This window comes from Sceloporus undulatus, chromosome 2 (genome assembly GCF_019175285.1).
Source record: "Sceloporus undulatus isolate JIND9_A2432 ecotype Alabama chromosome 2, SceUnd_v1.1, whole genome shotgun sequence".
Taxonomy (NCBI): domain Eukaryota; kingdom Metazoa; phylum Chordata; class Lepidosauria; order Squamata; family Phrynosomatidae; genus Sceloporus; species Sceloporus undulatus.
The window spans coordinates 165,757,788-165,785,653 of record NC_056523.1 but is presented as its reverse complement, the minus strand read 5'-3'; the positions used below and the strand labels follow the sequence as shown (position 1 = coordinate 165,785,653).

At 39.0% G+C, this 27,866-nt stretch overlaps 1 protein-coding gene across 2 annotated transcripts in view; it reads right to left on the bottom strand.

Moving 5' to 3' along the window:
• Nucleotides 1-8,366: 8,366 nt before the first annotated feature.
• SCN8A (sodium voltage-gated channel alpha subunit 8) overlaps nucleotides 8,367-27,866 on the bottom strand; it is a 120,271-nt gene continuing 100,771 nt past the window's right edge. For both annotated transcript variants that reach the window (XM_042451972.1, XM_042451973.1), the window contains exons 21-27: nucleotides 24,335-24,457; nucleotides 19,032-19,316; nucleotides 15,741-15,794; nucleotides 15,019-15,156; nucleotides 14,108-14,212; nucleotides 12,806-13,076; nucleotides 8,367-9,512 (exon numbers count right to left, since the gene is read on the bottom strand). In XM_042451972.1, coding sequence (XP_042307906.1) covers nucleotides 8,368-9,512; nucleotides 12,806-13,076; nucleotides 14,108-14,212; nucleotides 15,019-15,156; nucleotides 15,741-15,794; nucleotides 19,032-19,316; nucleotides 24,335-24,457 — 2,121 coding nt within the window. In that variant the 3' untranslated portion in view covers nucleotide 8,367. The remainder of the gene's footprint in view (nucleotides 9,513-12,805; nucleotides 13,077-14,107; nucleotides 14,213-15,018; nucleotides 15,157-15,740; nucleotides 15,795-19,031; nucleotides 19,317-24,334; nucleotides 24,458-27,866) is intronic.

Here is a 27,866-nt window from a genome sequence, read left to right as displayed (position 1 = left end):
TGTTGGCTGCCAGTGAGGAGGACAGAATGACATTTTATCCAAGAGAAGAGGTTAAAACAAGATGGACATACCTTTTTATTGCAAATTTCAAAGTAAAAAGATGTACAGTACAAAGGAAATCAAAGTTAATCTTTCAATCCAACTATTTTGTTGTAGAAGTAGGCTTTGTATTTTTTTTTAAAACACACATTCTTACTCCTCTCCCCTCCCTTTCCCCAAATCCCTTCTTTCCCATTTTTGTTGTTGTCATCTTGAAACAGAATGAAATACAGAGATTGGGGTTATAAGGGGCAGGACACAAATATATTGGGGTGAGGGGAACATAAGCAAATTGCAGCATGCAAATAAAATGTTTGCCCTGATATCGGTTTTAAAAAAGCTGTAGCAGTGGCTTTCTTCAATTGCGGCATCAATGGCACCATCACAATATGCTTTCACTTTAGTCCATGGTTCTGACCTGTGCACACCTAGGAGAGCACTTTCAGTGGTGAACCTCAGAAAAGCATTTGAACCAACATTAATTAAATTAAGCCTCACAACACCCCTGTGAGGTAGGTAATTACCCGTTTTACAGATGGGTAAAACTGAGGCACATAGAGAGGTTAGATGACTTGCCAAAAGTCGCTCTCTGTCTCCCTTTCCCCCTACCTGCCCACCCTGGTTTCTCCATTCACACAATGGTGGAACTGGAAACAAATCACCAAAGTTGTTTTGCAATATTCAGGTAATGCCTGGGAATACCACATTCTCCTTAGGAAAATACACTCTTTAAGTTCTCTCTCTCTCTCACAGGGACACACCTCTCTATACATATGCAACATGCAGCAAAATAGGGAAAAATCTAGATGTATATGTACTTAATGTGACACCCAATTCTAAGCAAATGCTAAAGTGACTTAGAGATTTTGGTGTAAACTTTTTAATGCCCAATTCTTCTACATCACAAAATTTCAAACTAGTTTAGAAGGAGAGTCTCTCTCTTATACTGGTGAGTGGAGACTCATAATTTTTGGGATTACTGCTTTGCATTTGGGGAGTCAGGATCACTTAATGGTGATCCCTTTTGCTCTTAGAACTGCTTCACAACTGATACTTTTCTTACATGGAGACCATCATAGTGTGTGTGTTGACTGGGTATGTATAGAGAGGAGCCAGCATTCATTTTGCTATTAATACAAAAGGTTGCCAGCCCCTCTGCATGCATTGATCACTGGGAAGCACCATCAACATAAAGTTCTAGGCTTGTTATCCAATTTATACTGAGCCTCCCATGTTTACGTGTGTCTAGCTTCTCCATTGGCTCCACCATACCAATACAGCAACCATCAAAGTCTTCATACATATGGACAAAGAAGCTCTTGGCCCTCTTATGCACACTGAATTGGAGTGTGAGCCTCATCTCAGTCACCCACTTCCCAGGGATTCGTTCCTAGCTTGAGTACTAGTGATAAAATAGACATTGCAGAAATAGTCAACCCCCCCCCCCCCCCCCCCCACAGCAGGTGTCCTCCCCCCAGGAAAAATGCCAAACAAGGAGCCCTCTGCTGCCCCTTCAGCAGGTCTTAGAGAAAGATAGAAAGTAGAAGTTGGCACTTTCCTCTCCCAGAAAGGTGATCTCTACAGAGGAAACATATAAAACATGCTGGCCCTTCAGCCGGTCTTAGGGCAAGTGGTGAGTAAATCCTCGCCGCTGGGGAAAAATGTGTGTGTATCACCAGGCAAAGGAAGCATGTAAAGCAAAGGTGTGTAATTCTCAGCCCTTTGAATGAAAAAGTTTGAAAGGAGAACGTAGGGAGCTAATTAGAACAAAGAATTTAAAGTGCAATGTTTATAGGCATATTACTGCCTTCCAGTGGATGGATTCAGAACTGCTGTAAGCTGAAGTCTGGGTATATCCACTGACCGATATGCAGCTAAAGCCCTAAGAACATACTGTTTCAGGAGAGAACAGCTACCAAAAAGACACAGAAGACAGTGACAGAGGAATAGGATATGGAACCCATAGTACTTGCAAAGTTACTCACTTCCTATGTCAAGACAAGCACAGTCATTCTAGGTAGGGAGAAGCGACATACATCCCGCTCAAAAGAAGGCCAAGGTTCCTGTAGGGACTTGATTGAAAGAGCTCACTTGTAATACCAGGGAAGGACATTGTCATGCTGGTGCATAGCCTTGAGACTGAAATTTCAACATGGTGATAGGGCAGAGAATGCAGTGCTTCCCACTGTAGTCCCCTGCCCTCTCCAATCTTCCCTCATGCTATTTGAGCCCTTCACTTTAATATCCTTCTCCTCAGAACCACAAGTCAGAGCTACTCATTCAATTTGCTGCTCTCTGTCAAAGACACAGATGTGAACTTTCAGGTGTTTAAACAGGCCATCCCTTACAAAGCTCAGGAGTATTTCAAAGGTGCATCAACAATGTAAGATCTGAAGGGGAGATAGGTACCTCCAAACACACAGTGAATACATACCTCACATTTTTCAGACATGAGAAGCGCATACTGAAAACACGTTACAGCATAAAGCATAATGTGTTCCTCTCATTTCCGTATAGGCCACATTTTCAGTTTCACAGCAATGGCTCAGTTGCCTTCTATTGGTTGTCAAAGGACAACCAAGTTTGTACAACAGAAAACTCAATCCCGCAACATACTTTCACTGGACCACAAACTGGGCCAGTTCATTATACCTGAATTTACCCTGTATGACAGGGAATTTTATAACAGTTTTTTTTAAAAAAAAAGTTGAACCTCTTTCCTTTTCTTCAATTTCAAGGCTAGTAAGTGGCCCCAGTTTACTTAGTTTTTATCTTTCCTCTCTCAAATTTTAAAAAATAAATAAATAAGCATAACCAAAGTTTGTAGGATGGCAATAAACCAATGCTTATCAGTTGTTCATTTTAAAAAAACCATTGTTTCCTCCATTTTTTTCTATAGTCCCACTATAATTCTATAACTCCCCCCCCATAGTTTGTTTCACAAAGTAATAGTGCAACAAACTAATGACAACCATCAGTTGATGACACTGTTTGCTGGTTAACTGCCATAACTATCTTCCTGGCAAAATTGCTACATAAAAATTATCAACCTGGCAAGTCTGATGTCCATTGCTAACCTGAACTTTAAAAAAAAATACAAACAAAAACCAAGTTAACAGAATCTCTATTGAAACACTTTTTGTTAAAATATGGAACAAAGCACATATAAAATCAGCATTCCTTTGCACACCAATACTGGGAACATTTAAATTTGGGTTCTTTGATCTATGGCATCCATGGACCTTTTCAAATGGGCAGTTTCCTATAGCAACCAAGATGGGCCACCAAGTCATCTAGTACCAAGAGCACGAGGAGCTGATGTAGCAGTTCTGGCCATTTGATCATCTAGCCCAGTACTGTTTATTATTCCTTCGGGCACAGAAGATTTGTTCCATCATCTGCTACCTAACTAGAGATGCTAAAGTCTGAACCACTAACCTTCACCATGCAAAATGTGCACACTACCACTGAACTGTGCCCCCTCCACTAAGTTAATAATACAAACCTTCTGCAGTGATGAACAGGGCAGATTCAACCCACCAGAGGCCTATGAAAACCAAAGATGATTGCCTAATTGAGCGCACAGTTCTGCTGCATTTACTCTTTATCAAAAAGTCTAAAGAGGAGGGCTGAATTAAAGGTAGAATTAGTGCTACATCATAGTTGCTCTCATACAAAAAGTAGAGTTTTTTTGTTTTCTAAAAAAAAAAATCAATGCAATTTCCTACAGGTAGGAAGAGAAGACATTCACTGTGCTCTCTGTTCCCTAAAATGCATAGTGAAATTGATAACCCAAGGACTGGTTTACACAGTGGTTTACACTGGTAGAACGATATGAGTTTCAGTTTGCACTAACATTTACTTATACTTATTACTCTAATCTCTTCAAACAGTCAAATCTGTTGAGAGAAGTGTTGTTGTCCCAACAGCACAGTCTCCGATTTCATTCCACTGTTAACAATGAGAACAGAATGATGCCTCACAGAATACTAGGGCTTAACTTTCCAGAATTCTTCCCTCTTCAAATATATTTGTTTTGTTTGTTTGGCATTATCTGATTTCAGTAAGAATTTCCATAGGCCAACATTATCTGTGAGATGAGGAAAATTTGAATGATTGAAATCTTTATTTTTTTAAAAAAAGGATTTGCATTTCTCACACCATTGTGCAGCCCGTATAATAATAAAACATATTTAACATTTTAGCATTTTAGATATACAATTTCCTCCCAGTCTATCTGATCAGTACCGTCAAAATCATAGTTGCATTAAAATGTCACTATTGTAATTACTCTTTCTTCAAGGTCAGCTGTCATTTCTACCATTCAGTTACATTGCCTGTGATGCCTGAGCATCAGTTTCCCTGTGTGTGTGTCGGCCTGAGAGGGAGACCTGAGTTTGTGAAAAATTACAAGCTCTATCTTCAGCCTTTTATCAAGTGACCTGAAGAACAAGAACTTATTTGCTTAGATATTATTGATGGAAAACCTTCCATGACAATCCACAAAGCACCTTTCCATTCTGTGCTAAGCCACTGGAAATCTCCACTGCCCATTTTGCCAGAAAGTCCATACATTAGACTGTTTTTTCTTCTTAAAGCTACCAGTCCAAAAAAAGCAAATGGATATCTAAACAAGAACTGATTAAGATATTATCATGTAGACATTTCAACCAAAAAAATAAAACACCCGTCCCGTCCTGAACCTACCTTATAAAATGTATCACACAGCAAAGGAATGGAATTACAATGACAATTAAAAAAAAATCTAACTGTTCTCTATGATGTTGAGATTTCTCTGATTCCCATTTTTGTCCCATTTTCTCTAAAAAGCATTGGTCATTTTCACAAAACTAAAACATTTCTTTCTTTATTGGCAACTTCAAAATTCTCTATATTTAAGTAGCATTTTAAAAAAAACAGTCTGCCATTATGTGATTGTTCATTTTGGACCAAGCTTCTACAGCATTCTCAGCTGTACTTAATGCTGATACAAATACAGAGTGAGTCTTCCAACATCTGTGAAGTCGGGTTGATGGAAACAACTGCTTAAAATAAACATGAACAATAGAAGAAATAAAGTGCAGAGGCTAGAAAAAAAGTTGGATTATTCATTTTAGTTGGACATAGTCCACATCTTTGAAGCTGTTTGTTAATAACTTTTATTCTTAAGCAAAGCTAGTGTAATGTAAGAAAATTCAAGTATCACTAAATAATGACCCAAGGTAAATATAGATTGCAGGGCATTTTACTAAAAATTGCTTAATAAAATTTGACAGCACAAACACTACATGTACCAAGCTTTCCAAATGGAACAGTAGTCCAGCTAAAGAACAATTATGACATTTAGCCAAATCTTGCATAGAAGTGGTCAAAATATATTGCACCTCAGAACCAAAATAATCTAAATATATCTGTTGTTGTAAAGATAATTTTGCAATAAAGCTTTGCTCTGTGTCTGTTTGGGAGGATTTTTTCCCCTCTGTGGGGATGCACATAAATTGACATAATCTCAAAAGTGGAAAAAAGAAAGAAAAAGGTATTATATATATATATATATATAGATAGAGAGATATAAAATTAAACATGGACAGTGGCATAAGCCAGAAGCCATTCTATTTAGGTTTTTGTAGTCCTTTGTTATTTACAAAAAGGCATGCCAATAAAATAAAATGATATATTACAGTATTTATAGTAGTCTTTTAAAAAGTTCAACCACACTTTTCAGCTTTTGTTGTTGTTGTGCTGTTTACAATGTTGCCTGTACATATGCATGTAAGTTTTATTTTTGTATTATACACTTTGTAGGAGTAAGTGGGATAAGTCTAACGGGATAGAAATATCTTGTTCCTTGTGGTTTCTGGTACAGTAGAATATTCCCACTGATGTCATGGTAGCTAGATTAGGCATTTTAAAAGTCCAACGTGGCACATGTCTGTCAAATTGCTTACTTTCTACATGACCCTTGTAGGAGGCATTTAGGTTGCCAGATTCTATAGATAAAGCCTCTGACAGTTAACTAAAAGGCCTTACTATCTTTGTTTTGTTTGGCTTTTGGAATATTTTGAGAGTGGTTATTTTAAAACCGTTTTTTGCCCTTTTATAGACAGAATTGATTTGGTCCACATTCAAACAGCTTGTTGCCTTTCATTATATCCTAGAAGTTTAGTATTATCTGCAGAATTCTAGAAACAACTAGCAGCACACCTACGCCTTTTCTTAAAGCTGCATGATGGAACATAGTTGTTGTTATAGTGCAATGCAACCTTTGGCCTATCAGCAAGGTCTATTCTTCAAACCTGTGCCCTTAAAAAATAGTTGGAGATGGTGACTTATTAAATGGTGACATAATGGAGCATTTCAAAATACTGAAAGATGTCCAGTTACTAACTAGAAACACAAAACATTATTCCACCACCCTGCCCTGGGTGAGACTCCCATCAATTTAGAGATAAGAATAGACAAGAGGTAGCTCTTCATCCCTACCTGAATTTGCAGGACAGTTAAAATTATTACTATACAACAGGTATGGGTGAAATGCAAAGTTGGTGAAGGCACACGTCATACATGATATGTTTTCTCTCAGCGCTGCACCCATGTCACACTGCTACTTTGCTCATCAAAAGTAAGATGTTTGGCTTCCTGATTGTTTAGAACTCTTTGATTGTTTGCTTGCTTTTCTTAGGAAAAAAATGAGGTTAGAAGAGAAGCAAATAAAACTGTGCAGTATCAGAATATAAGCTGTAGGAAATCGGTCAATGGAAGAACGCTAACCAGTGTCCACTTTTCCATAAATCAACCTTGTGCCCTGTTATTACCATTTGCACATTTATAATACCCACAAAGAATGCAACCGTTTACATCTTATTATGGCAAATAATACTATGAGCACCCCCTACCTACTTCTCTGCCACAGAAAAGATTGCTATATGTAACTACTCCAAATTGTACCTTTGTGAGAGAATGTGCTGTCTTCCAAAACACTTCTCTCTAATAAAATAAGTCTACACTGCAAAATTGAGGACAAAGAGTAATCGTAAATGTTGCAGGATACAAAACTACTAGGTGGGTTTCCTTGAAGCCCTACCATTTTTCTTTGAAAGTGACATTGTATAAGAAACCATTCTTGAATGGTCTTCCCACAAAAAGAGTTTTAGAGCAGCATTTGGTTTTCTGTTGTTATTTGTTCTGTGTGTTTCCTTTAGAAAGTGCAAAAAAAATTATGGCTGCATGAAGATTATTAAATATACACAAACAAGTTTTCATTTGTTGGTTTCACTTTCTCCCCTCGCTTTTCTATGGGAGGGTTCAAGGATTGATTAAAAAACTGGTAACTTGGTGAAGGGCATAGTTATAGCTAAGAGCAACTTTCCAAATACAGTGTGCCATAGTCAGTGGAGTGCCTCAAACGTATGGCTTAACACACAGCCTGGACAGCATATTGAGTGTCTTGTGGTTTCATGGTTCCTCATGCATGATTCCTGATCACAGCATGCCATCATGCAAATCATTTCTATGCATTGAAACGAGCACAATTTTATTTTATTTTATTTTTGGAATCAGCCTGAGCGAATTTTGCAGGCTGAAAACACCTGATTACCCCCATCTCTCAAACCATTGTGAAGCCCATATAATAAAGACGTATGTAGATAATAAATACCAAAGAAACTATGACGATTAAATGACATGGGCTAAATATGTGTCGTTTCATTCCAGCATTTTGTTGTTGCTCTACTTTTTTCCTCCTTGTTCTAATATTTTTTGTTTTTGTTTTTAGCTGCTTAAACTAAATGTCAAGTATGAAAATCTAGCTCTGCATGAGCAAACAAACCCTTGAACGTGATTATTTTTTCCTGGGTTTTCTTTCAATAAAATGAGGAAAAATAAAATCCATTTTGTCTGCTTTTGGAAAAAATATATGGATCCTAAAGCAGCAGGTTTTTCCACCTTAAGTGCCGTGTGTGTATGTGTGTGTGTGTGTGTGTTTTATTTTGCTTGTTTGTCCTAAGTTGCATTGACTGATGTGGAACATGCAGTATCCACCTGCCCAAACAGTATAAAATCCTTTCCCCCCCGCCTTTGCATTGTTTCCTGTTGTTTTGTTTAAATATATTTGTCTAGCTGGGTCTGTTAAACAGGTGGTAGATCACTGCTTTGAGATGCAACATGGTCACACAGTAAGCAGACTATGTTTGGTATAAGATCTTCAGATAAAGTGTCTCCACAGCTGTTCACTATTGATATATATTTTATCAGGAAGTTTGTAAACAATCTTTTCCGCTCACAAGTTTTCTAGAGTTATTATTATTATTATTATTATTATTAATCATCTCAATATTTGGATTCCCTTCTGTCTTTTTGCCTTCTTACTCTTTCCCGTCTCCCTTCTTCAGCTCGCTGTTTCTCTTTTTCAGGCTTAGTTACACTGTCATAAGATGGAAGGGATGCGGTGGATGGGGTACCTTCTTTTTTCTCTCTGTTTGTCTCTCCATTTTCCATCTTATTGGATATATTTTTTCGGCAAATAAAGCCCCTCCTTACTAAGCGGGCCCTGTAAGCTCTCTGGATGACCACTGCAGATACCTCTTCCTGCTTACGCCGTAGTGTGGTTGTGATAGGCTCATAAGACACTTTGGAAGGATTGGAAGCCACAAACCTCTCTTCCATCTGCTGCCTCAGGATGTCTAGTTCACCGCTATCACCCAAGACGCGTTTAGTGAAGGCAAACAGGATGTCCAAGCAGTGGATCCGGTCCCCACTCACCATTGGTAAGTCCATGGCAATGAGTTCAATGGTGTTTGGCTTAGGGACACGTAATGGATGCTCCAGAGCATCTGCAAAGTCTGCTAGCTTGCAGTATTCAATGAACTGTGTGGCGTCAGGGTCAAACTTCTCCCAGATCTCATAGAAGGTCTCAAAGTCATCTTCACTCAGTGGATCAGCACTCTCCTCTGTCGCCACACTGAAGTTCTCTAAAATGATGGCAATGTACATATTTACCACAATCAGAAAGGATATTATGATGTAGCTAACAAAGAAAAAGATCCCTACTGAGGGGTTCCCGCAGTCACCTGTGAAGCCACTCCCAGGATGCTCTTTGTCCGGATCACAGTCCGGAGGCCCATTGAGGATGGGTAAGAGTAAGCCATCCCACCCAGCTGAGGTAGTGATCTGGAACAAGCAAATCATACTGTTGCCAAAGGTCTCAAAATTGAACATGTCGTCAATGCCAGCCTCATGTTTGACATAGGCAAAGTTTGACATTCCAAAGATGGAAAAGATGAACATAACTAAGAAGAGCAGGAGGCCAATGTTGAACAAGGCAGGCAAAGACATCATTAAGGCAAAAAGCAGGGTGCGGATCCCTTTGGCTCCTTTGATCAGGCGCAGGATACGGCCAATACGGGCCAGGCGGATGACTCTGAAGAGAGTAGGTGACACAAAGTATTTCTCTATGATTTCAGCCAGGAACATACCTTGAATAAGATTGGGGAAAGAAAAAATATCCACAATGTTATAATTTTTTCAAACCATCTCAGAAGCATGCAGTAGATGCTGTATAATATTTAATATTTGAACCTTGATAAAACACCCAATCAGCAAACTTCCTTTTATAGTGGTACTTTATATTTCATCAGTTGATCATAATAAATCTATATAATGGTGCTTTTATCTCTTAAAAAACTATTATAAAATGACAGTGGTTGTATACTTCTCCACTAGCTCAATTATAAAAGAGTAACATTTCTCTTCTCTCTTAACACATTTTTGTTGTTAAAGGATAAAACTAGATGTAGCATCCCATTATGTGTAATCTAAACAACAATAACAACACATACTTTTCCATTCAACAGTTGACAAAGTAACAAAACAATTAAAGTCTAAAAGAAAATAATCTAAAATAATCTAAGCAACATAAAAATTGGCATCAACCATCAGCTCATGGGAAATCTCCATGCTCAGCTGCAGGAAATAAAGAACAAAATCATTACAGCAATTGTTTTTTTTTAAAAAAAAAACTATTGGTTAATTAGGTAGAAGACAACCAGAAAAGAAAGACTTGCATCTCTAAGGTTGGACTTTCACAAAATTTGTTCTCTACTGTAAAGATTCTGTTTAAACAATTCTTCATTTTGAGACAAAGAGGCTTCATAGAGTGTGGCTTCCAAGAAAAATCGTAATGTATAGGTAGGATCATATGAGACACCATGGTCTTTGAAATATCCTGGACTCAGACCATTTAAAGTGTCGTTACTAACACTTGAAATTGGACCTAGAAACTAACTGGGATGACTTGGGATAGATATGACATAGGCTCCAAGCATCTCTCGTTATCAATAACCTCTAGCATTTCTGAATCAATTTCCAAGCACTTTGCAAAGGCAGTCTCATTAAAATAATTTAATCTAAAACAAAAGAACATGGAGGAAACAAGGGAAAAAAAGCATTTATCAACCATTTCTTTCCCACCTATTTCTCTGTTCAAAATGCTGTTTTTCTCTTACAGGTAGAAAGCACCTGGGTAAGTAGAAAAGCAGGTACAATGAAAAGAATGAAGCAACCCATACCCCTAAAGATTTCTGTGTCATCTGCTTAAATCATCAGTCTCTATGGATTGTTTTGTTTTGTACTTTAAAAGATGAAAGGTTGTACAAAGCTATACATAAATGTCAACTCAAACTATGAACACAATCCACAGCAATTAAACATCTCATTATTAAATATTAAACATATATTTCTTTCACTGAAACTAGTCGGCTGAAAATTGTCCACAACTGGATAAATATACCTTATATTTAATAATAATAATAATAATAATAATAATAATAATAATACTTTATATCCCGCCTCTCTGTCCACGACAATCAAATTAATTATTTAGAATTAAGTTGCACAGGAACCCAGAGACCTATGGTAAATGGAATTGTTAGTTCTACCTACACTGGTGCCAATTAATGTGACCTTGGTAAGTCAATACTTTGGCAAGTTCTGTTGATCCAGTGGATTTGATTTTTGGCCAATATTTATAGTTTATATAGTAAACGGATTACTTGCCTCTATTTAACTTGTGTTTGAATGATGTAACTAGTTTTCCTTATCAGATCCTGACATAATCTGCTTTATCAGACCCTGTTTCCTAATCTTGGTCTAGGAAAAGCAATGCTCTGCTTTATGTTGACAAAATGGCTATAGTATCATGTTGTAGAACTTTGTTTAAACTCTGATTAAGTTTTCCCTTTATTACAGAGGAATAAATTATTGACAATCAAAGATATTGATGTTGGAGAAAAATATAAACAGTTCTGCTGGTTTTTGGTTGCCTTCACAAACCATAGAAACATCAGCCTAAATCCAGTGTTGTGGTGGTACTGCAGTGCCAATATCATGAAGCTGTCTTTTCTTTCCTCTACTCACAGCATCCATTGGAGCTATTTGAAAACTAGCTCTGGAAGAATGCCTGGTCCTCTGGAGCAGGTTTTTTACAAGACCAAAATGCTGCAGTGGGAGGGGAGATCATGCCTTCCCACTTCCTTTGGATTCTGCTATTTTACTACAGCAAATCTAGCACTGCACTTTTTTCAAATGAAGAAGCAGTTACAATTTAATTTGAAGAATTACCTGCACAATTCTATGCATATTCAAAAATAATCCCCATTTTAAATTATGCTCATTCCTTTGGACATGTGTCTAGAAACTGAGCCAAAATTGGACCTAGCAGGTGCTGTTTGGAAACATCATTGGGTCCAAAATGCTGCTGCCAGTTGTTCACTGGGGCAGATATAGGGATCATGTGATTCCCCTGCTGAAATAGCTGCACTGGCTACCAGTCCATTTCTGGGTAGAATTCAAGGTGCTGGTTTTGACCTTTAAAGCCCTAAATGGCTTTGGTCCAGGCTATCTGAAGGACTGTATTCCCCTATACAAGCCAACTCAAGTGTTAGGGCCCGAACAGACATGCCAAAATAAACCTGCTTTGGGTCACTTTGGAGGTATGCTGTTTAAATGATTCATGCGTCCTGAGAGGCCGGAAGCTGCGCCAAAGCCATGCTCCAGTCCTAAGGACTGGAGTACACCTTTGGCGCAGCTTCTGGCCTCTTAAGATGTGTGTGTCGTTTAAACAGGATACCTTTATTTTGGTCTGTCTCTTCGGACCCTTAAGATCAGCAGGGAAGATTTTCTCTCACTCCCAGCATCTTCACAGGCATGGTTTGTGATGACTTGGGAGATAGCCTTCTCTATAGTTGCTCCCACACGAGAGATTCCTTCCATATGAGTTAAGGCTGGCCACCTCCCTGCTGCCTTTTCATCAGCAGGTGAAGACATTTTTATTTAGGCAGGCTTTTAGTGTGTGAATTATACATATATAGTGTTATGTGCTGTTTTAATTATTAATTTTTTTAAAATGGTTTTAATTATTTTTAACCTTTGCAATTAATGTTTTACTTTTATCATTTTAAAATTATTGTAAGCCACCTTGAGTCCCATTTTGGTAGAAAGATAGGATATAAATAAAATAAATAATAAATGTTTCAATCTATATTAGCCAAATATCTGTATATAAGTATGGGTACCTATTGTTTCTTAAACCTGAGGATCCCAGATTTAAACTTTTTGATAAATTAATGCAAGTTCAGCATTAAAGTGAGGTTTCTTTCATCCCACCACACTACTGCCAAACCTATATTTTACAAAGGCATTTTCTATCTTTCCCTTTTTAGCACAAAGGTATGAGCTGTGTGCCGTACAGGGTAAAAATATCTGTACTCACCCACAATAGAGAGAATCACAACCACAAAATCAAAGATATTCCAGCCAATGGTGAAGTAGTAGTGACGCAAGGCAAACATTTTCAGGACACACTCGCAAGTGAAAAAGATAACAAAGACAAGGTTGATCCAGTAGAGGATCTCTTCCATCTGTTTGCTCTGTGTGTCCGTCTCAACCATCATAGTCACCATGTTGAGGCAGATGAGCAGCATAATTACTATGTCAAATGCTTGCTGGGTGACAAAGTCGAAAACAGTTCCTTGGATTCTGTTCTGTTATACAAAATAAAAAATCAAGTTTATGTATATTACCAGATGATGCTCTTATCTTTCATCCTGCTTGCATGTTTAACAGTCCAATGAACTCCCTATCTTTGTGAACTGAGCTTGGGCATTACGCACATAATCAGAATTTGGAAAGGCAACATTTTAAAATAATTCATTCCAGTTACTTGTTATGGTGTTTGTGAAGTGATTTGTTACAGTATTTGAGAAATAACTCACTGTATTATTTGTTATGTTTCTCCTTTGCTATTGCATTATTGGGACAGAGGGGAGATAAGACTGAGAGGAGAATAGGCATAAAATGGTTTTAAATGGACTCTTTCAAAGTGATTAGAAAATGGAACTCATTAATTTCATTCTCACTTCTTGCATTGCTTTTGAAAAATAGATTTGTTATACCCTCATTAACAGAGTACCTTGTTACATTTATGTTCCTTTACCTCATTAGTTCCAAGCTGTGCCCAGAAAATAATATAAGATGATGAGCTGAAGGGAGGTCTGATGCACATTTCTACTCCTTCTTGATTAGGCAGAGTGAAAACTGGAGAGGAATTGTGTACCTTTAACAGTTGCGTAGAATTGGGAATTTCAGCAGGTTACCTGGTTGTGTGACAAGCAACACCTGCTGAAATCCTCTCTTCCAAACAATTAAAGATACTGTACAGGAATCTTCTCCAGCATTCCATCTGGCAACTCTACTGGCAGGCATTGAACAAGCTGGGCTCCCTCATATAAAGGTATGGAATAAACATTTCACAACACCCAAGCTTCCACCACAGGAAGCAGATAATTTTCCCTGGCAAACATGTGAATTAACTTGCTAAATATATGCAAATATTTTGAAGCCTGATGTTTGGAGAAGCTGGGAGATGAGGAGGAGGAGGAAGGGAAAAACCTCCTCAGCCAGCTCAGTATTATTTCTGGTACCAAAATGATAGGTCAGCCCTTGGCATTCCACACCTGGAAAAAATGTGAGCAGTTACAAAGAATAACATCTAAGGCAAAATAGGAAAACTTACCAAAGGTCTTGGAATTGGCTTTTGAGGTTTCTTGGAGCCCAGTTTTTTCATGGCGTTGTAGTATTTCTTCTGCTCCTCTGTCATAAAGATATCCTGACCTCCAAAGTAAAGGAAAGCAAAGAGAAGAAGGCTGGTTACAACTTGTTTAGTTTTGGATAATGAAAATATGATTGAAATAGGCAGCAATTCTCTCTACTCTGTGTAGAGAGGTACCTATTGGAAGAAATTACATATTTTCCAGATGAGAGACTATGGTCCAAAATGCACTGAAGAAATAATCCAGGTAAAGACTGTTTTAACTGCCCTGTCTCAATGCTAGGGAATTCTGGGAACTATAGTTTTGTGGTCTGGTGCCACAATAAGCTACAATTCCCAGAATTCCCTAGCAGTGAGCCAGGGCAGCTAAAGCAGTCTCAAATTGGATTATTTCTGCAGTGTGTTTTGGACCTATGTCATCTTACCGGTACGTCAATACCGACAATCTGTTTAGTTCTCTTGTAGAAAGTACTAGATCCAAGGTCAAATTCATTATGATGGTTGAATTATGATTGCTAATTAAAATGGAACAGTATCAAGGCACGTCCACACAGCAAGTCATTTGGGTGAAACATAATTTCTATGTACTTGTCTGGGCAACTTTTTTGGTGGTATGGTGAAAAGTCACTGAAACTTTAATATTAGTGGACATGAACATTCTGCCCATCCTTTCAATCAGTGGTGACTGATTCAGACACCTGTGCCCTCATGACTTCATCTTCCAATGGTTACTTAGATGTGTGGACCACCCTAGATTATCTCAGCCTTTCCTTAGCTGCAAGTTTTGAGCAAATCCACAGACTATTTCAAAATAATTTAGAAAATGGTGACAGGTGGGCCCTTATAAGCTAGGGAAGTATGAAAAGTTGACCTATCTTTTTCTTTTGTTGATTGAAGTTGTCTATAATGACACCAATGAAGAGGTTCAAGGTGAAGAAGGATCCAAAGATGATGAAAATAACAAAGTAAATGTACATGTAGATGTTGTCCTCATACTTGGGTTGTTCATCTTGCTGTGTGCACAAAACAAAACAAAACAAAACACAAAGACATACATATAAATATGTGTGTGTGTATGTGTCTGTCTGTCTGTCTATGGATCTCTAATTTGTTAAAAAAAACCCTTAGTATAGGCTTAAATGAAGAGACTTGAAGCCTAAAGTTCTTACTGGAAACTGATTAATAGCCTATCAAATCTGACAATCAAATATACTCTCAGACATTATTGCTCCCTGATCCAAAGTTTCATGAAAATGCAAAGTGCACGTCAAGTTTTCCCATTTACATCAATAATGCAATAAAAATAATGATGATGATGTAGCATTGCACTGAACTGAATACCTAAACCATTCTTTGTACATTCCAGGTACCACTGTGCATGTTACATGCATCTAATGCAGGTACTTCTGCGCACTCAAGGAGCAACTACTGGAAACAGGGATCCGACATTTCACTTTCTCCCACTTTCACTTCACTTTCACTCTGTGATTATGAGTAGCTATGACTCTGGAATGCAACTCTCCTTTCTGTTATAAAATAATATGGTGGCAAAGGCCTTTAAAAGCAATTATATAATTACAACATGAAGGTACTTTACCTTTCTAGAATCTACTGCTGCATACATTATGTCCATCCAGCCTTTAAAAGTAGCCTATGGAAAAAAACCACACTTTTTTTTAAACAAAGGAGAGTATTTTTCTTCCTTGAATATAAAACAGAAAAGGATGAGAACAGTGCAAGAGAACATGGATCACTAATGGCTCTTTTGGGTCTGCTGGGCACATAGAGGATTATATATTTAATTTGGAAGCCATAGTTGTGTGAAACCCAATTATAGTCTCCTGTTGATGAAACTGTTTCTACCAATGGAAACCGGAAAGGAACAGTTTCCTTTATTCCTTCAGTTCCCCTCTTCATATCCTCTAAAAATCTGCTCCTGGACTTCCCAGGACATACTTTTAGAGGGGGTGTGGGACTTCAGGGAGAAGAAGAAAAAGGCCTACTGTTTCAGAAGGCAGCCACTTAACCAATAGGGATTTCCACCCACTTATTCTTTTTATTTTTGGTTAGGTGTGCTGTTGTTGTGCACCATCAAGTCATTTCTGACTTATGGTGTCCCTATGACAGGTTTCTTTTTGGTAGAATTTGTTGAGGTGGGTTTGCCTTTGCTTTCCTCTGAGGCTGTGACTTGTCCATGGTCCGTTATCACACGGCGAAAACTTTCAGTCCAATCACTGCCAATCCAATGCCATCCCGAGCCCAATCATGTGTATTCACGTTAATTCACAAGAGATTATCACATGTAATTACTGCCATTGCCCAATCATGTGTGTGTGTGTGCGTGTGCTTCCATGTGCCCGTACATCCCGGAAGTGTACAGGTTCATGATGCGTTCAGAGCCCTACTGAGCATGTGCAAGGGTGCCAAGTCGAATTGTTGAATCTGCATGGTATGAACTGGTGTGATAACTTATTTTGCGGTCGCTCTGTTTTGCCTTTGGAATGACCACAATTTCACTCTTCATGTGTGATAATTAATCACGTGAATTGGCTTACTTTCAAATTGGGTCTACTTTCCTTCAGGATGGGGGTACGTTTCCCTCGTGTGATAACGGCCCTTGTGGATTACTATGGCCAAACAGGGATTTGACCCTAGTCTCCAAGTGTCCTAGATCCAACACTGAAACCCCTAAACCATGCTGGCTCAACACATGTTGGTGGATTAGTACTTATTTATTACCTTCCTGTTCTGCCCTTAGCTTTCAGGAAGCTCAACAAACTGTAGATGGTCTCTCTCTACCACATTTTATCTACAGTGCAGTAATGAACTGCCACCACTTTGCTGAATTATCATCTTTGGCATCAAAATGTGGTATTTTGATTTTTAGTCCCCTTTTTTTGCCACTTAGGTGCAGACAGAATTTAAACTAAGAAGCCCCATTCAGAGAAAGTGAACAGCAGTTTTTATGAATCGGATCCAATTTGGGGGCCTACTATTGTTCATAGTGTACAGTTTTATTTAGCAATATAGTGCAAAGTCACATATCCTTGATGGAGATATGGCTTTCCCTCTTTTATCTGGGAAATTGGTGTCTCTTATGGATCTTAATTTTATTTTGCACTATTTCTTTTTAAAACCTTTGTTGTTATAAATATTACAAGAGTTATAATACAGAATACATTATCTTGGCTGTGTTGGATCACTGAAATATTCAAACACACGGCAATGTATTATATATCGTTTCTCTGCAGAAAAATGTGCAGTGCGTGAGGGCAAGTGCATCAAAAATCATTGTAAGCAACAGTCCATTATTTTCTCTGTTTGTATGTGTAGGGGGGAGGGAATCATACAATCCCTTAAACCTTTGGTTGAAATCTCAGATCCTAATAAGAAGCTCAAAATTTAAGATGGACCATCACTGTTCATGGAAACAGGTCTTCCAAAAAGAGCTGCTGTGAGAACACACTGCACTGTCAAGAGAACATGTTCAGGCTTCATTATCCCCAGAGGAATAACATGAGATTAAAACAGGGTGGGAAGCCATGATCTTGCATCTGCTCATGCAGTTCTTCTTACCACAATGTTGCTCATTCATTTAGCTAAGATTTTTTTTTTAATCGCTTGCAGTGATTCTTAACCTTCTTGTCTCCCCTGATATACAGGACAGGACAGCCCAGCTTCTTAAACACTGATTGGGAAATAGGAGTCTGATGGCTTCTTTGTATGTGCTTTCAAGGAAAGGAATATTCAGAGGTGGTTTGGCCTGTTCCTTCCTCTGAAACACAGCCCACAGCACGTGTATTCTTTGGTGTTTTCCCATCTAAATACTAACCAGGCCTGACCCTACTTAGCTTCCAAGATCAAATAGGATCTAGTGCCTTCAGAGTATTTAGCCTGATTAGGGTTGCCATAACCCGGCTGCAACCAGGTTTTTCCCGGTTTTGGCAGCACCTGCCCGGTCCCGGCACGGGTGCCGTCAAAAACCAGGAAAAGCCCGGTTGCAGCCGGGTTGCTAGGCAACCCTCGGGGCCTCGCTGCCCTCCTCCTCCTCCACCGCACATGGCCGCGCGGAGGAAGAGGAGGGCTGCGAGGCCTGGGGCGGAGGAGGCTGCAGGGAGGCGGTGCCTCTTGGGCGCAGCTGCGCCAACCTCCCCGCCTCCCTGCAGCCTCCTCGCCTCCTTCCTGGTCCCTGCGGGGGCCCAGGAACGAGGCGAGGCCCTGGCGATGGCCGGCGGTCTCCTCGCCTCTTCCTGTCCCTGCGGGGGCCAGGAACGAGGTGAGGCCCGGCGATGGCCGGCGGTCTCCTTCTCCTCGGTCCCTGCGGGGGAGGAAAAAGGTGAGGCCCCGGCGATGACCAGCGGTCTCCTTGCCTCCTTCCTGGTCCCTGCGGGGGCAGGATAAGGTGAAGCCCCGATCCTGGCCTCCGATCGCGGCGAGGCCCGGGCCCAGGCGGGGAGGGAAATCCTCCTTAGGTGGAGGCTTTCCCTCGCGCTTGGCCTCCGCTCCCTGCTGCGATCGCAGGGAAAATGTAGGACAAATTTTCAATGTAGGATGCATTTTTTGTGTGTCCTACATTTGAAAATTTTGTCCTACATTTTTCCCGGTTTGGAGGTCCGGCAGTATGGCAACCCTAAGCCTGATGCCTCTTTACCCTCCCTGAAACTTAACCGCCTAAAGTTAAATGATCTTTGGTAGTATGCCTCTATTATTACTCTGCAGCAAATAAAAGTACCATCCCAGGGTGAATGAGGCTGCACACGACAGAGGTGATGCTTTGGCCTTTGCTCAGAAAAATAAAAAGCCATTTTAGGTTTCCAACATTTTTGCCCCAGTGAAATATATATGCAGTGTCTACCAGGAAAAGTTATTTACAAAAGCCAGAACTTACAACTTGCAGAAGGGCCAAGTACCCTGCACCAACATTGTCAAAGTTAATCTTTACATTCTTCCATCGGATCTCTGTACTGTTGGGATCCATCAGTTTGAAACAGTCTGACTCGTTGTTCACCACTTCTATCTCGAAGCGATATTCAGCCGTCTCATTAAAGCAGTAATGGTACTTTCCAGCAAAAAGATTAACCCCCATTATGCTGAAAATCAGCCAGAAGATAAGGCATACCAACAACACATTCATAATGGATGGTATAGCGCCCACCAAGGCATTCACAACCACCTGCATTGCAAGGGGGAGGAAGGAGAGAGTTTTAGTACAGAAAAGACAGTGATTTAGAAACAAAACATAAACGTGCCTAGTTTTAGTGGGGGGAATTGAAAGCAAGGCTAGTCACAAGCACCAATGTTATCCAAATAATATATTCTCTCCATCTTCTACCATTTTTGAAAAGCCTTTTGGCAGATATTTTTGTCATACTGTAATTGCTTGATGAAGGATGAATGAAATTAGGAAAAGGTTGAGACCTCCATCTTTACAACAGGAGGATTCATATCTGATTCCAATAGCTAGGTCAGAGAAAGGAATCTCTGAGGAGTCAGATACATGTAGATAATTTCAGATAGCAACCATTCCCCACTTTAAAACCAGACTTATGGAATATATGGGCCTTGGCTCTCCTACTCCCATGAAGATAAATGAGGACTCTAGAGCCATTACTTTCAAATGGGAGTAGGAATGGGTAGCGAAGTTGTTCTAAGATTTAGCAGTGTTTTAGTGTAAAAATATCCAAGATTTTACATATTATTTGATAAGCAAGTCCATCCATGTCCAAAGAGCTGAGCATGCATGTTTGCAAGCTCAAAACAAAAAGCCATATTCCCTCCTCTGTACCACAGCAAATGTGATTCATAAATGTTTTATAGGGCTACTCTTCTTTCTTTTTCCTGTACAGATGGTATTTTCACAAGTCCATGCCCTTTAATAGATCTAAGCTAGTTGTTATTTAAATATCTCATTAGAATTGTCCACATTAGAAATAAATGACTGCTCACCTTATATCAAATCAAACCTTCAGTCCATCTAGCTCAATATTAGTTGCTGGGGGATCAGTTCTACATGGCTCTTTTCATGTAAGCAACCCTAAACTAAGGGGCGAAACAGACGGGCACGAAAAAGTGGCTTGAAGCTGCCTTTTCCGAAGCTGCATTGGATGCGCATGTCATGACCACATGGCGTGGCTTCAAGCTGTGCCGCTGGGTACTTTTTTTTACCCCACCATTACTGCGCACCTTCGTAGGAGTGAAACATCAGTAACCCATCCCATTGGATGGCAATCCTGTGAATCTGCACACATTCACATGTACAACGCTTCACTGCAACAGGGCATCTGAGCAGAGGTGTGCCCATGTAGATGCGAGCTAGGTACAATCATGCTCCTCTTCACCTTTCCTTCACCCCATGCCCCCTCTTTTTCTATTTTGTGTCTGTTGTATTCATCTCCATGACAGGTATTACTGTATCTTTTTTCGGCATTGCCACCCTCACCGCTTTTACATGCGCTCCTGCAACGGGGCATTTATATGCACAATTAGGGTTAGGGTTTGGAAAGAGTGCCCCTTTAGAGCTGCCCTGGCATCGGTGCATTTATACGTACATACAAGGGTGCACACTTTCCAGGAAGAAGTGGAAAAACCCAGCACCTTTTTAGTCCTGCTTTTCTCCCCATAGGGCGGCTTGAGAGCGGTTTGCAGCCAGCTTCAAGATGTGCATCATCTAAATGCCCTGCCTTGACTAAATGCTCCGCCTAGAAGCTGGCTGGAAACCTGCTTATTTTGACCATCTGTTTCGCCCCTAAATTAGGATTAATGCGGCAGGAGTCATGTACAGTACATTTTGATTACTTCTTTGACAGCAGATGGCACTGTTCCTATATGTAATTCTGCTACGAGTTTTAGTGTGCAAACCTTTCTCTGCAGAAAAATATGCAGGGTGTGAGGCAAGTGCATTAAAAAAAATCATTGTATTCTATGTTTATATGAGTAGGAGAAAAAAACCCCATACAGTCCCTTAAACCTTTGGCTGAAATCTCAAATCCTAGTAATAAGCTCAAAATTGGTCTCTTATGTCCAGAAATCATCTGAAAATATGACAACTAGGAAAAATGTAAACCAGTACAATCACTGGACAAGTAATTTAAAGTAATTTAAAAAAGTTTCCATGTTAGTTTGCTCTGTATTTGTCATAAGAACAGGATCAACACTCTCCTTTTATTCTTTCACTTTAATAGCTTTATCTAAACAAATTTCAACATTGTCACCAACTATTATGAGAAAGGGAACATGGCTTTTGGTGTGACAACTGTGTATTAGAAATCGTCAAGAAGTGCATGCAAGTTTCATAGCATTACTGTCACTCCCCACTCCCCTGGAAAATACAAAAATCTATGTACATTCTTTAAAATTCGAGCTATTGAGGCATAGAGAAAAGCAAAGAACATTTTATTTCTTTTATTTTGTTCCATATTGCCTTTGATGGGAAATAAATTTGAATTGGGAGTAATAAGAAGGATAGGAAAATGTTACAAAGTTAAATCCATGTCCTGCTTTGTTTTGTTAAAGTAAAAAACCAAAACAAAACCTATCTAACTTTTTGCAAATAAAAATAACTTAATGGTTCCTTCAATGTGTCTAACAGACAATAGATAATTATGTTTGATCAGATCTAAGCTTGAGAGGGATAAGCTTTGGCCCTCCAGAAATAGTTGGACTACATTGACCATTATATCAACCATGAGTGCTGGTACTGATGGGAGCTGGAGTCCAACAACATATAGAGGACCACCTTGATTTAATTTATTAAAATTCTCCACCAATACAGTAGGTGAATGATGTCAGGAAACTGGAGGCATTCCAGCCAAGCTAGTTGAAACTGATAAGATTTTATTACCCTTCACATAACTTATTTTGGATTCTGATCTAGAAACAATTCTTTCTTCATACATTTCTGCTTTGATCCAGGAAAGAAGAGCCAGGTAAGGAAGCAGAGTTTTGTATATGGCTTCCTTTGCTGGGCTGGCAACCTTTTGTGTAGATCAAAGGAGACAGAAGCCTATGTTCATATCCACAAACACATTCTACCGAGTTCAAGAGGTTTCACTGCCTAGTGTGTAAGTGGTATCCTAAACAAACTTATTACTAGCAGTAAGTCCCATTGAAAACACTGGAACTTGCTTCAGAGCAAACATGGACATATTTACATTCTTATACCAACTACATCTTCACATCTAGACTGGCAAGTGACTCAGAGTCTAAACATAATTGGGCATAAGTCTTGTCGAAAGGAATGGTACTCATTACAGTCCATACCTTTCTTAGATTTGCCACACACCAATCTCAGACATATGTATTACATACCTGAATGCTTCTGTAAGTAAAAACACACACCATACCATCCTCATATTACTTCTCTACCATGGGGGAAAATTATGTTAGAACTTGGAAAAGCTCTTTAAAAAAAAAACAAAAAACTCTCCAGGGCTTATAGCCCCAATGTAGTCTAATAAGGTGACTTACCTAACCCTGGCTAGAACCACTTTCATGTGCTTGTTTTACAAGGACTAGGAGAGTCAAATGTGAGATGCAAACTGAAATTTTCTCAAACTTTTTTTTTAAAATTCAAAATTGTCATCCTTACCTTAAGCCTGAAATTGCAGAGACCTATGCAACTGTTTCACCATATGTTTTATCTGGATGCACATCCCTAAATTCCATTTATGGACTTCAGTGGCACTTGCTTCCATTCAAGACACATGTAATACATACTTTTAAGATTACATATTAACTACTGAGTGTGATTTATTTTTAAAAAGGGGAATTTCTGTGCTTTTACCATATAACCTCTGTTAATCGTTAATAATTCCTTATTCTTCTGTATAAAGTTCATTATAAAGTGGCCTATCTACTCTGTAATTGTAGTCCTATTAAACACTTATTTTGGAGAAACTCTCCAATCAGTGAATCTTACTTTTGAGTAAATGTGTAGGATAGTGCAGTAAACTGCATCTTTTAAACCCCATATTGGATCTGATTCTTCAGATCCAGATCTTAAACAAGGCACATTTCCAGTTCTTTGAAATGAGGTTATTGTTGTTTTTCACACCTTCTCCAATTTGCTCCTCTCAGCTTCCTCCAAGTTTTAGATATCTGCTACAGCATACTAACTCTGAAGTTCTATGTACGTATGTTTATGCAGAACTAAGTCCATGATGTTCAATGAGACTTTTCCTTTAATAAGTATCTTTAGGATTACAGCTGTAAAAGCATTGTGTTGTTTCTTTTACACACAGACCAGTATGACCTTTTTTGGGGGCGTTTAGCATGCTTTCATTTTATGCAGCAAACTTTTTTTTCTAAAGAAATAAAATAAAAATTTAATGGACAATTCCTACTAGTACATGAACATTTCAAAGGTTAGGCGGCAGTGCTATAATCTATTTATTGGTTTCAGGAAAGTCCAGGTTCTATGCTTTGCTTGTGACTTACTGCTAATATATCACAGTACCAGGACAGGGGGACCATAAAGCACGGTAAAGGGGGGAAGGGAGAATAGGGAGGAAAGCTGAGCTATTTGGTCAAGGCTGCCAGTCACTACTGGACTGGGCAGAGAACAACGAGGTGCAAATGAGAGGAATTAAACCAGAGCTCTGTTCTTTTGGGACACCTATTTTCTTCCCACAGCCCAGCCCTTACCAGTAATCCTGAATAACTCCCACCAGATAGAAAGAGCTACTCTTTTCTTTTTCAAAAATGATTTTTGACTTCTTTTGATTCAGCACAGATCATAAGCTTTGGGGGAAGGAGGAAGCAAAAAATGAGGTGGTTCGAATTCTGCTTCTTTGCACCTGGTGATTCTCCCTATCCAAAACTTACAGCCAGAAATGCCCCCTCGGATGCTAGAGGTATCAGAAGCCAGGCCAAATAAGAACAGCCAAGTGCCAACATAGAATCTACAAATGACATGTGGACTGGGCCAATAATGAGGCAGCTTAATACATCTCCCTTTTTTCTTTTTCTACATTTTTTTTTTAAAAGGGAGAACTGTGCAGCAGGGTGAGGGTGAACCAGAAACAGAGGGAGGTGATCAAGTCAGCAGCTGCATCATGATTCTGTTTGATTTTATGTCTTTCTACTATTTTGATCAGTTCTAGCATGCTTTGCCTTTTTTGTTTTGTTTTGTTTAACCCACCCAACCATAACCCACAGGCATGCAGAAGGATCAGCTCGCTAATGGCGTCTTACCCTCATCCCCTCAAATCGGGACAACGCTCTTAAAGGCCTCAAGGCTCTGAGTGTCCTAAGGGATTTAATGGCACCTAGTTCCGAGTAGCCCAGGGCATTAGCTATAAGGCTGACTAAAGAGACCTACATAGAAAATAGAAAAAAAGAAAGAAAAAAAAAAAAGAAGAGGTTCCAGACTGTTAGAATAAATCCCCTAGCACTGACGGTATTTCCATCCCACGAACTGGACTGCCGGCCCCAGTCCACCCCCACGTCTAGTAATATCGAAGACATGACCACCAGCTGCCTACTGCACTTCACTGAAACGACCTGGAAGGAAATAACGCAGTTGAGAGAGGCATAAGAATAAAACAAAAGGGGAAAAATAAGTGAGATAGAGGCAGAGACACACAGACGGAAACAGGGTCTGTTGGAAGGTTAGGAGCCCAAACGGATGACAAGAACCTTACCCTCGCCCTCTTAACAGTCTGCGGGATCCCAGCAGCTCCCATTAAATTAAGCCAGACAAATTTTTAAAGGTACCTATGAGAAAGAATACAGATAAATACACACACTGCACAATCTGCCTTTGTTTTGTCAGTCAGGTGAGTGTGGAAATGGCAAGAAGGGCCTGTCTTTTCTACTGGTCTGACATCAAATAGGGCAGTGTAAGAGAAGTAAGCATCACATGTTCCTTTCTCCTCAACAACATAACTCTGAAGAATGTGCTACTCTCATATGGGTCAAATCATTTAGCTCCTGATGGAGAGACTGGATTTCAGTTTAAGGAGGTGATTATTGTCTTTCTGGTGGAATAGTTTCATTTTATTAACTATTACTGAGAGTAACACTAGAGCTGGACAGGATGAGAGCAGAGGTTGGAAACAAACACTTTTGAACTGCAGCTTCCTTTGTTATGCTGGTTGGAGGATTTTGGGAATTTTAGTCCAAAAAAATATCTTTCTCAACCTCTGTACAAGCAACATTTTACCTCAAGTGTAAATACCAGCTGGGATTGAGAGTTGCATCACACATTAAGAAATGACTAGATACGTGTAAGTATAATGTAGTTTTGCTGTAGCCTCTAACATACAAGCAGAACACTTTCCCCAACACCTCCCCTCCAAACCATATGAATGCTGCAAGGCAGTCTATGGATTAACATTTGTATAGCAAGGTTACTTTCACAGGGTTGTCACTGTCAAGAGAGTCTACATATTCTGCTTCCAATGCTGTTGATACATATGAGAGGAAAACAGGTCCTCCATCTGCCCCATATGATTACTATCTATGGATGTTGCTGGGGTGGGACCTGATCATCCAGATTACATCTTCGGGGTCATATGAAACAGTACTATGTATAGATTAGAATTAATCTCAACTTTTCATGTTTCTCTCTCGCATGTTTTAGGAAGAAGGTTCAGATGGGGGGGCATTAATTTTATAAACTATTGGGGGAAATGTTAAACATTAATTAATTAACTGATTAATTGAAAACCAAACCAAGGAGAATAGCAGCTATGGTTCCACTTGCTTTGGCATCTGGGATATTAAAAATGAGGGAACTAGACTTCAGGGTCATGACTGGGCACATGTATGTATATTTGGAAGTAGTGTTTTAGAGCTGAGAAAACAGAAATATAGGGCTTCTTTGATAGTTAAGGAAAAGAAGCTTGAGTTACGTAATATGTTGGAGAAGGATTGGTTAAAGTATTGGAAATAAATGAGGGGGCAAGAAGGAGCTAAAGTTGTACTTTAGACTGTTGTAATGGGCTTTATGGATCTAATGACTGGGAAAACAGATACAAATCAAATCAAATAAATAGTACCCAGTGGAGTTTAAACCTAAAAAGATGTGAAGTTAAGTCAGGTGATATCATGAACAGGTAAGTCAAATATATCAAGGGATACAGAAAAAATGGTCTTTGTAAAATTGTTCTATGAACTAAAAACTAACAGTGCTGTTTAAATGTTGGACCTTTTATAATTGCTTTTCAAAAATATATTTGTTCTATCACTGTTAAAATGATTTAAAGTTAGTTAGTATGTTAATATGCTTTCACATTTAAAATCTTCCTTTAAAATTATAATACATGTATGTAGGAGTAAGCGGTATTAAATACAAAAGGACTTACTTCTGAGAAGACATGTACAGGGTTGCACTGTTAAGCTCCAGTGCTTTCAACAAGAGAATAAAGTATATGCTTAAATGTCTTCAATTGAATTTTTAAAAATGTAAGAATACTTTAAATGAAATGTGCATACAAAGACATGAAAATATATCTTTAAATATGTCCCAGATGAATGTTAACAGAACTTCTCTAGTTATAGCATATCTAGGTATTAACTGTCTCTCTCTCTCTCTCTGCATTTAGCATTTTTCTCTGTTGAGCAATGAGATATTAGTCCCAGAGAGAAGCATTTATTCTCAGCTTTTTCTGGAAGTGTCTCCCTTACTTTGTGTCCCACCTGGTGCAGTTTAGCCTCTTCTGCATCACATGTTCAAAGATCTTTAGTTTAAGCCTCATACTCATACCTGTGGAAATAAACCCTCTTCTGACACCCTGGCAGAATACAATGTTGGCCAAACTAACTAGGTGAGATGAGCCCTCTGGTGTTATTAGGTCTTATTTTTCAGATGGCCAGTTGAAGAATACAACTATAGAGAAATGTATGGTGTGTAGTGGAACTAGTATCAGAAGAATTACAGTGTATAGAAATGAACCGACACAGCATGCTACACAACCTTGTTAGTGTACAGAGCCATGTACAAAGCTTTGTACAGCCCTGTCTAATATTCTTAGCTAGTATGATAAGCCTCTCAAATATATTAGTCACAGTTAGGCGTGCACAACTCCAGATACAAGCAAGCTTGCACCAGTCTAATTATGCCTTCTCTGATAAAGATGAATCTTACTATCCTGAGAAAAACACACATCTTTTTGAAGAGAACTTGAGACTTCGTTTTGTGCATTTCTCAGAACAACCTCTAGAACTAGGGAAAAGGTATTGGCAGCAGCATGTTTACCTCTTTGGGAGAGATGAATTTTGAATACTGTCCTGAACTTTAGAAGTCCCACGCAACAACACCCTGGTGTACTTTGGCAACCAATGGGATCATAGTTATAAGGATAAAGGTATCCCTGTTTTGTGGATTTTGGATATTATGGCTTGTTAAAAGATTGTTATCCATTGACTATGTGTAAGCTATTTTTTGTATTTATCATTTGTATTTAGCACTGATTTTTCAATGGTATGTAATCAATAAACTGTCTGTAGTTTGTTGCTTCTTGGCAATACTCGAATCTGGTTTGATTGGGGACTAAGTAGATTAGATTGCCACAGTTGTTAAATGGGGGGAAGCATATTCTGAAAATCACTCTTCATTCACTGCTGAATACAGTGCCAAAGTAACCTCAATTTTATGTATGGTTATTAAAAAGTAGTTCTAAGGGGCCCTGATAAACTCGCTTTTACTGCTACAACAATTACAATTAGCAGGATATTCATTGTTTGTATATGTGGGTAGCGAATGTAATAAAGGCTTCAAAGG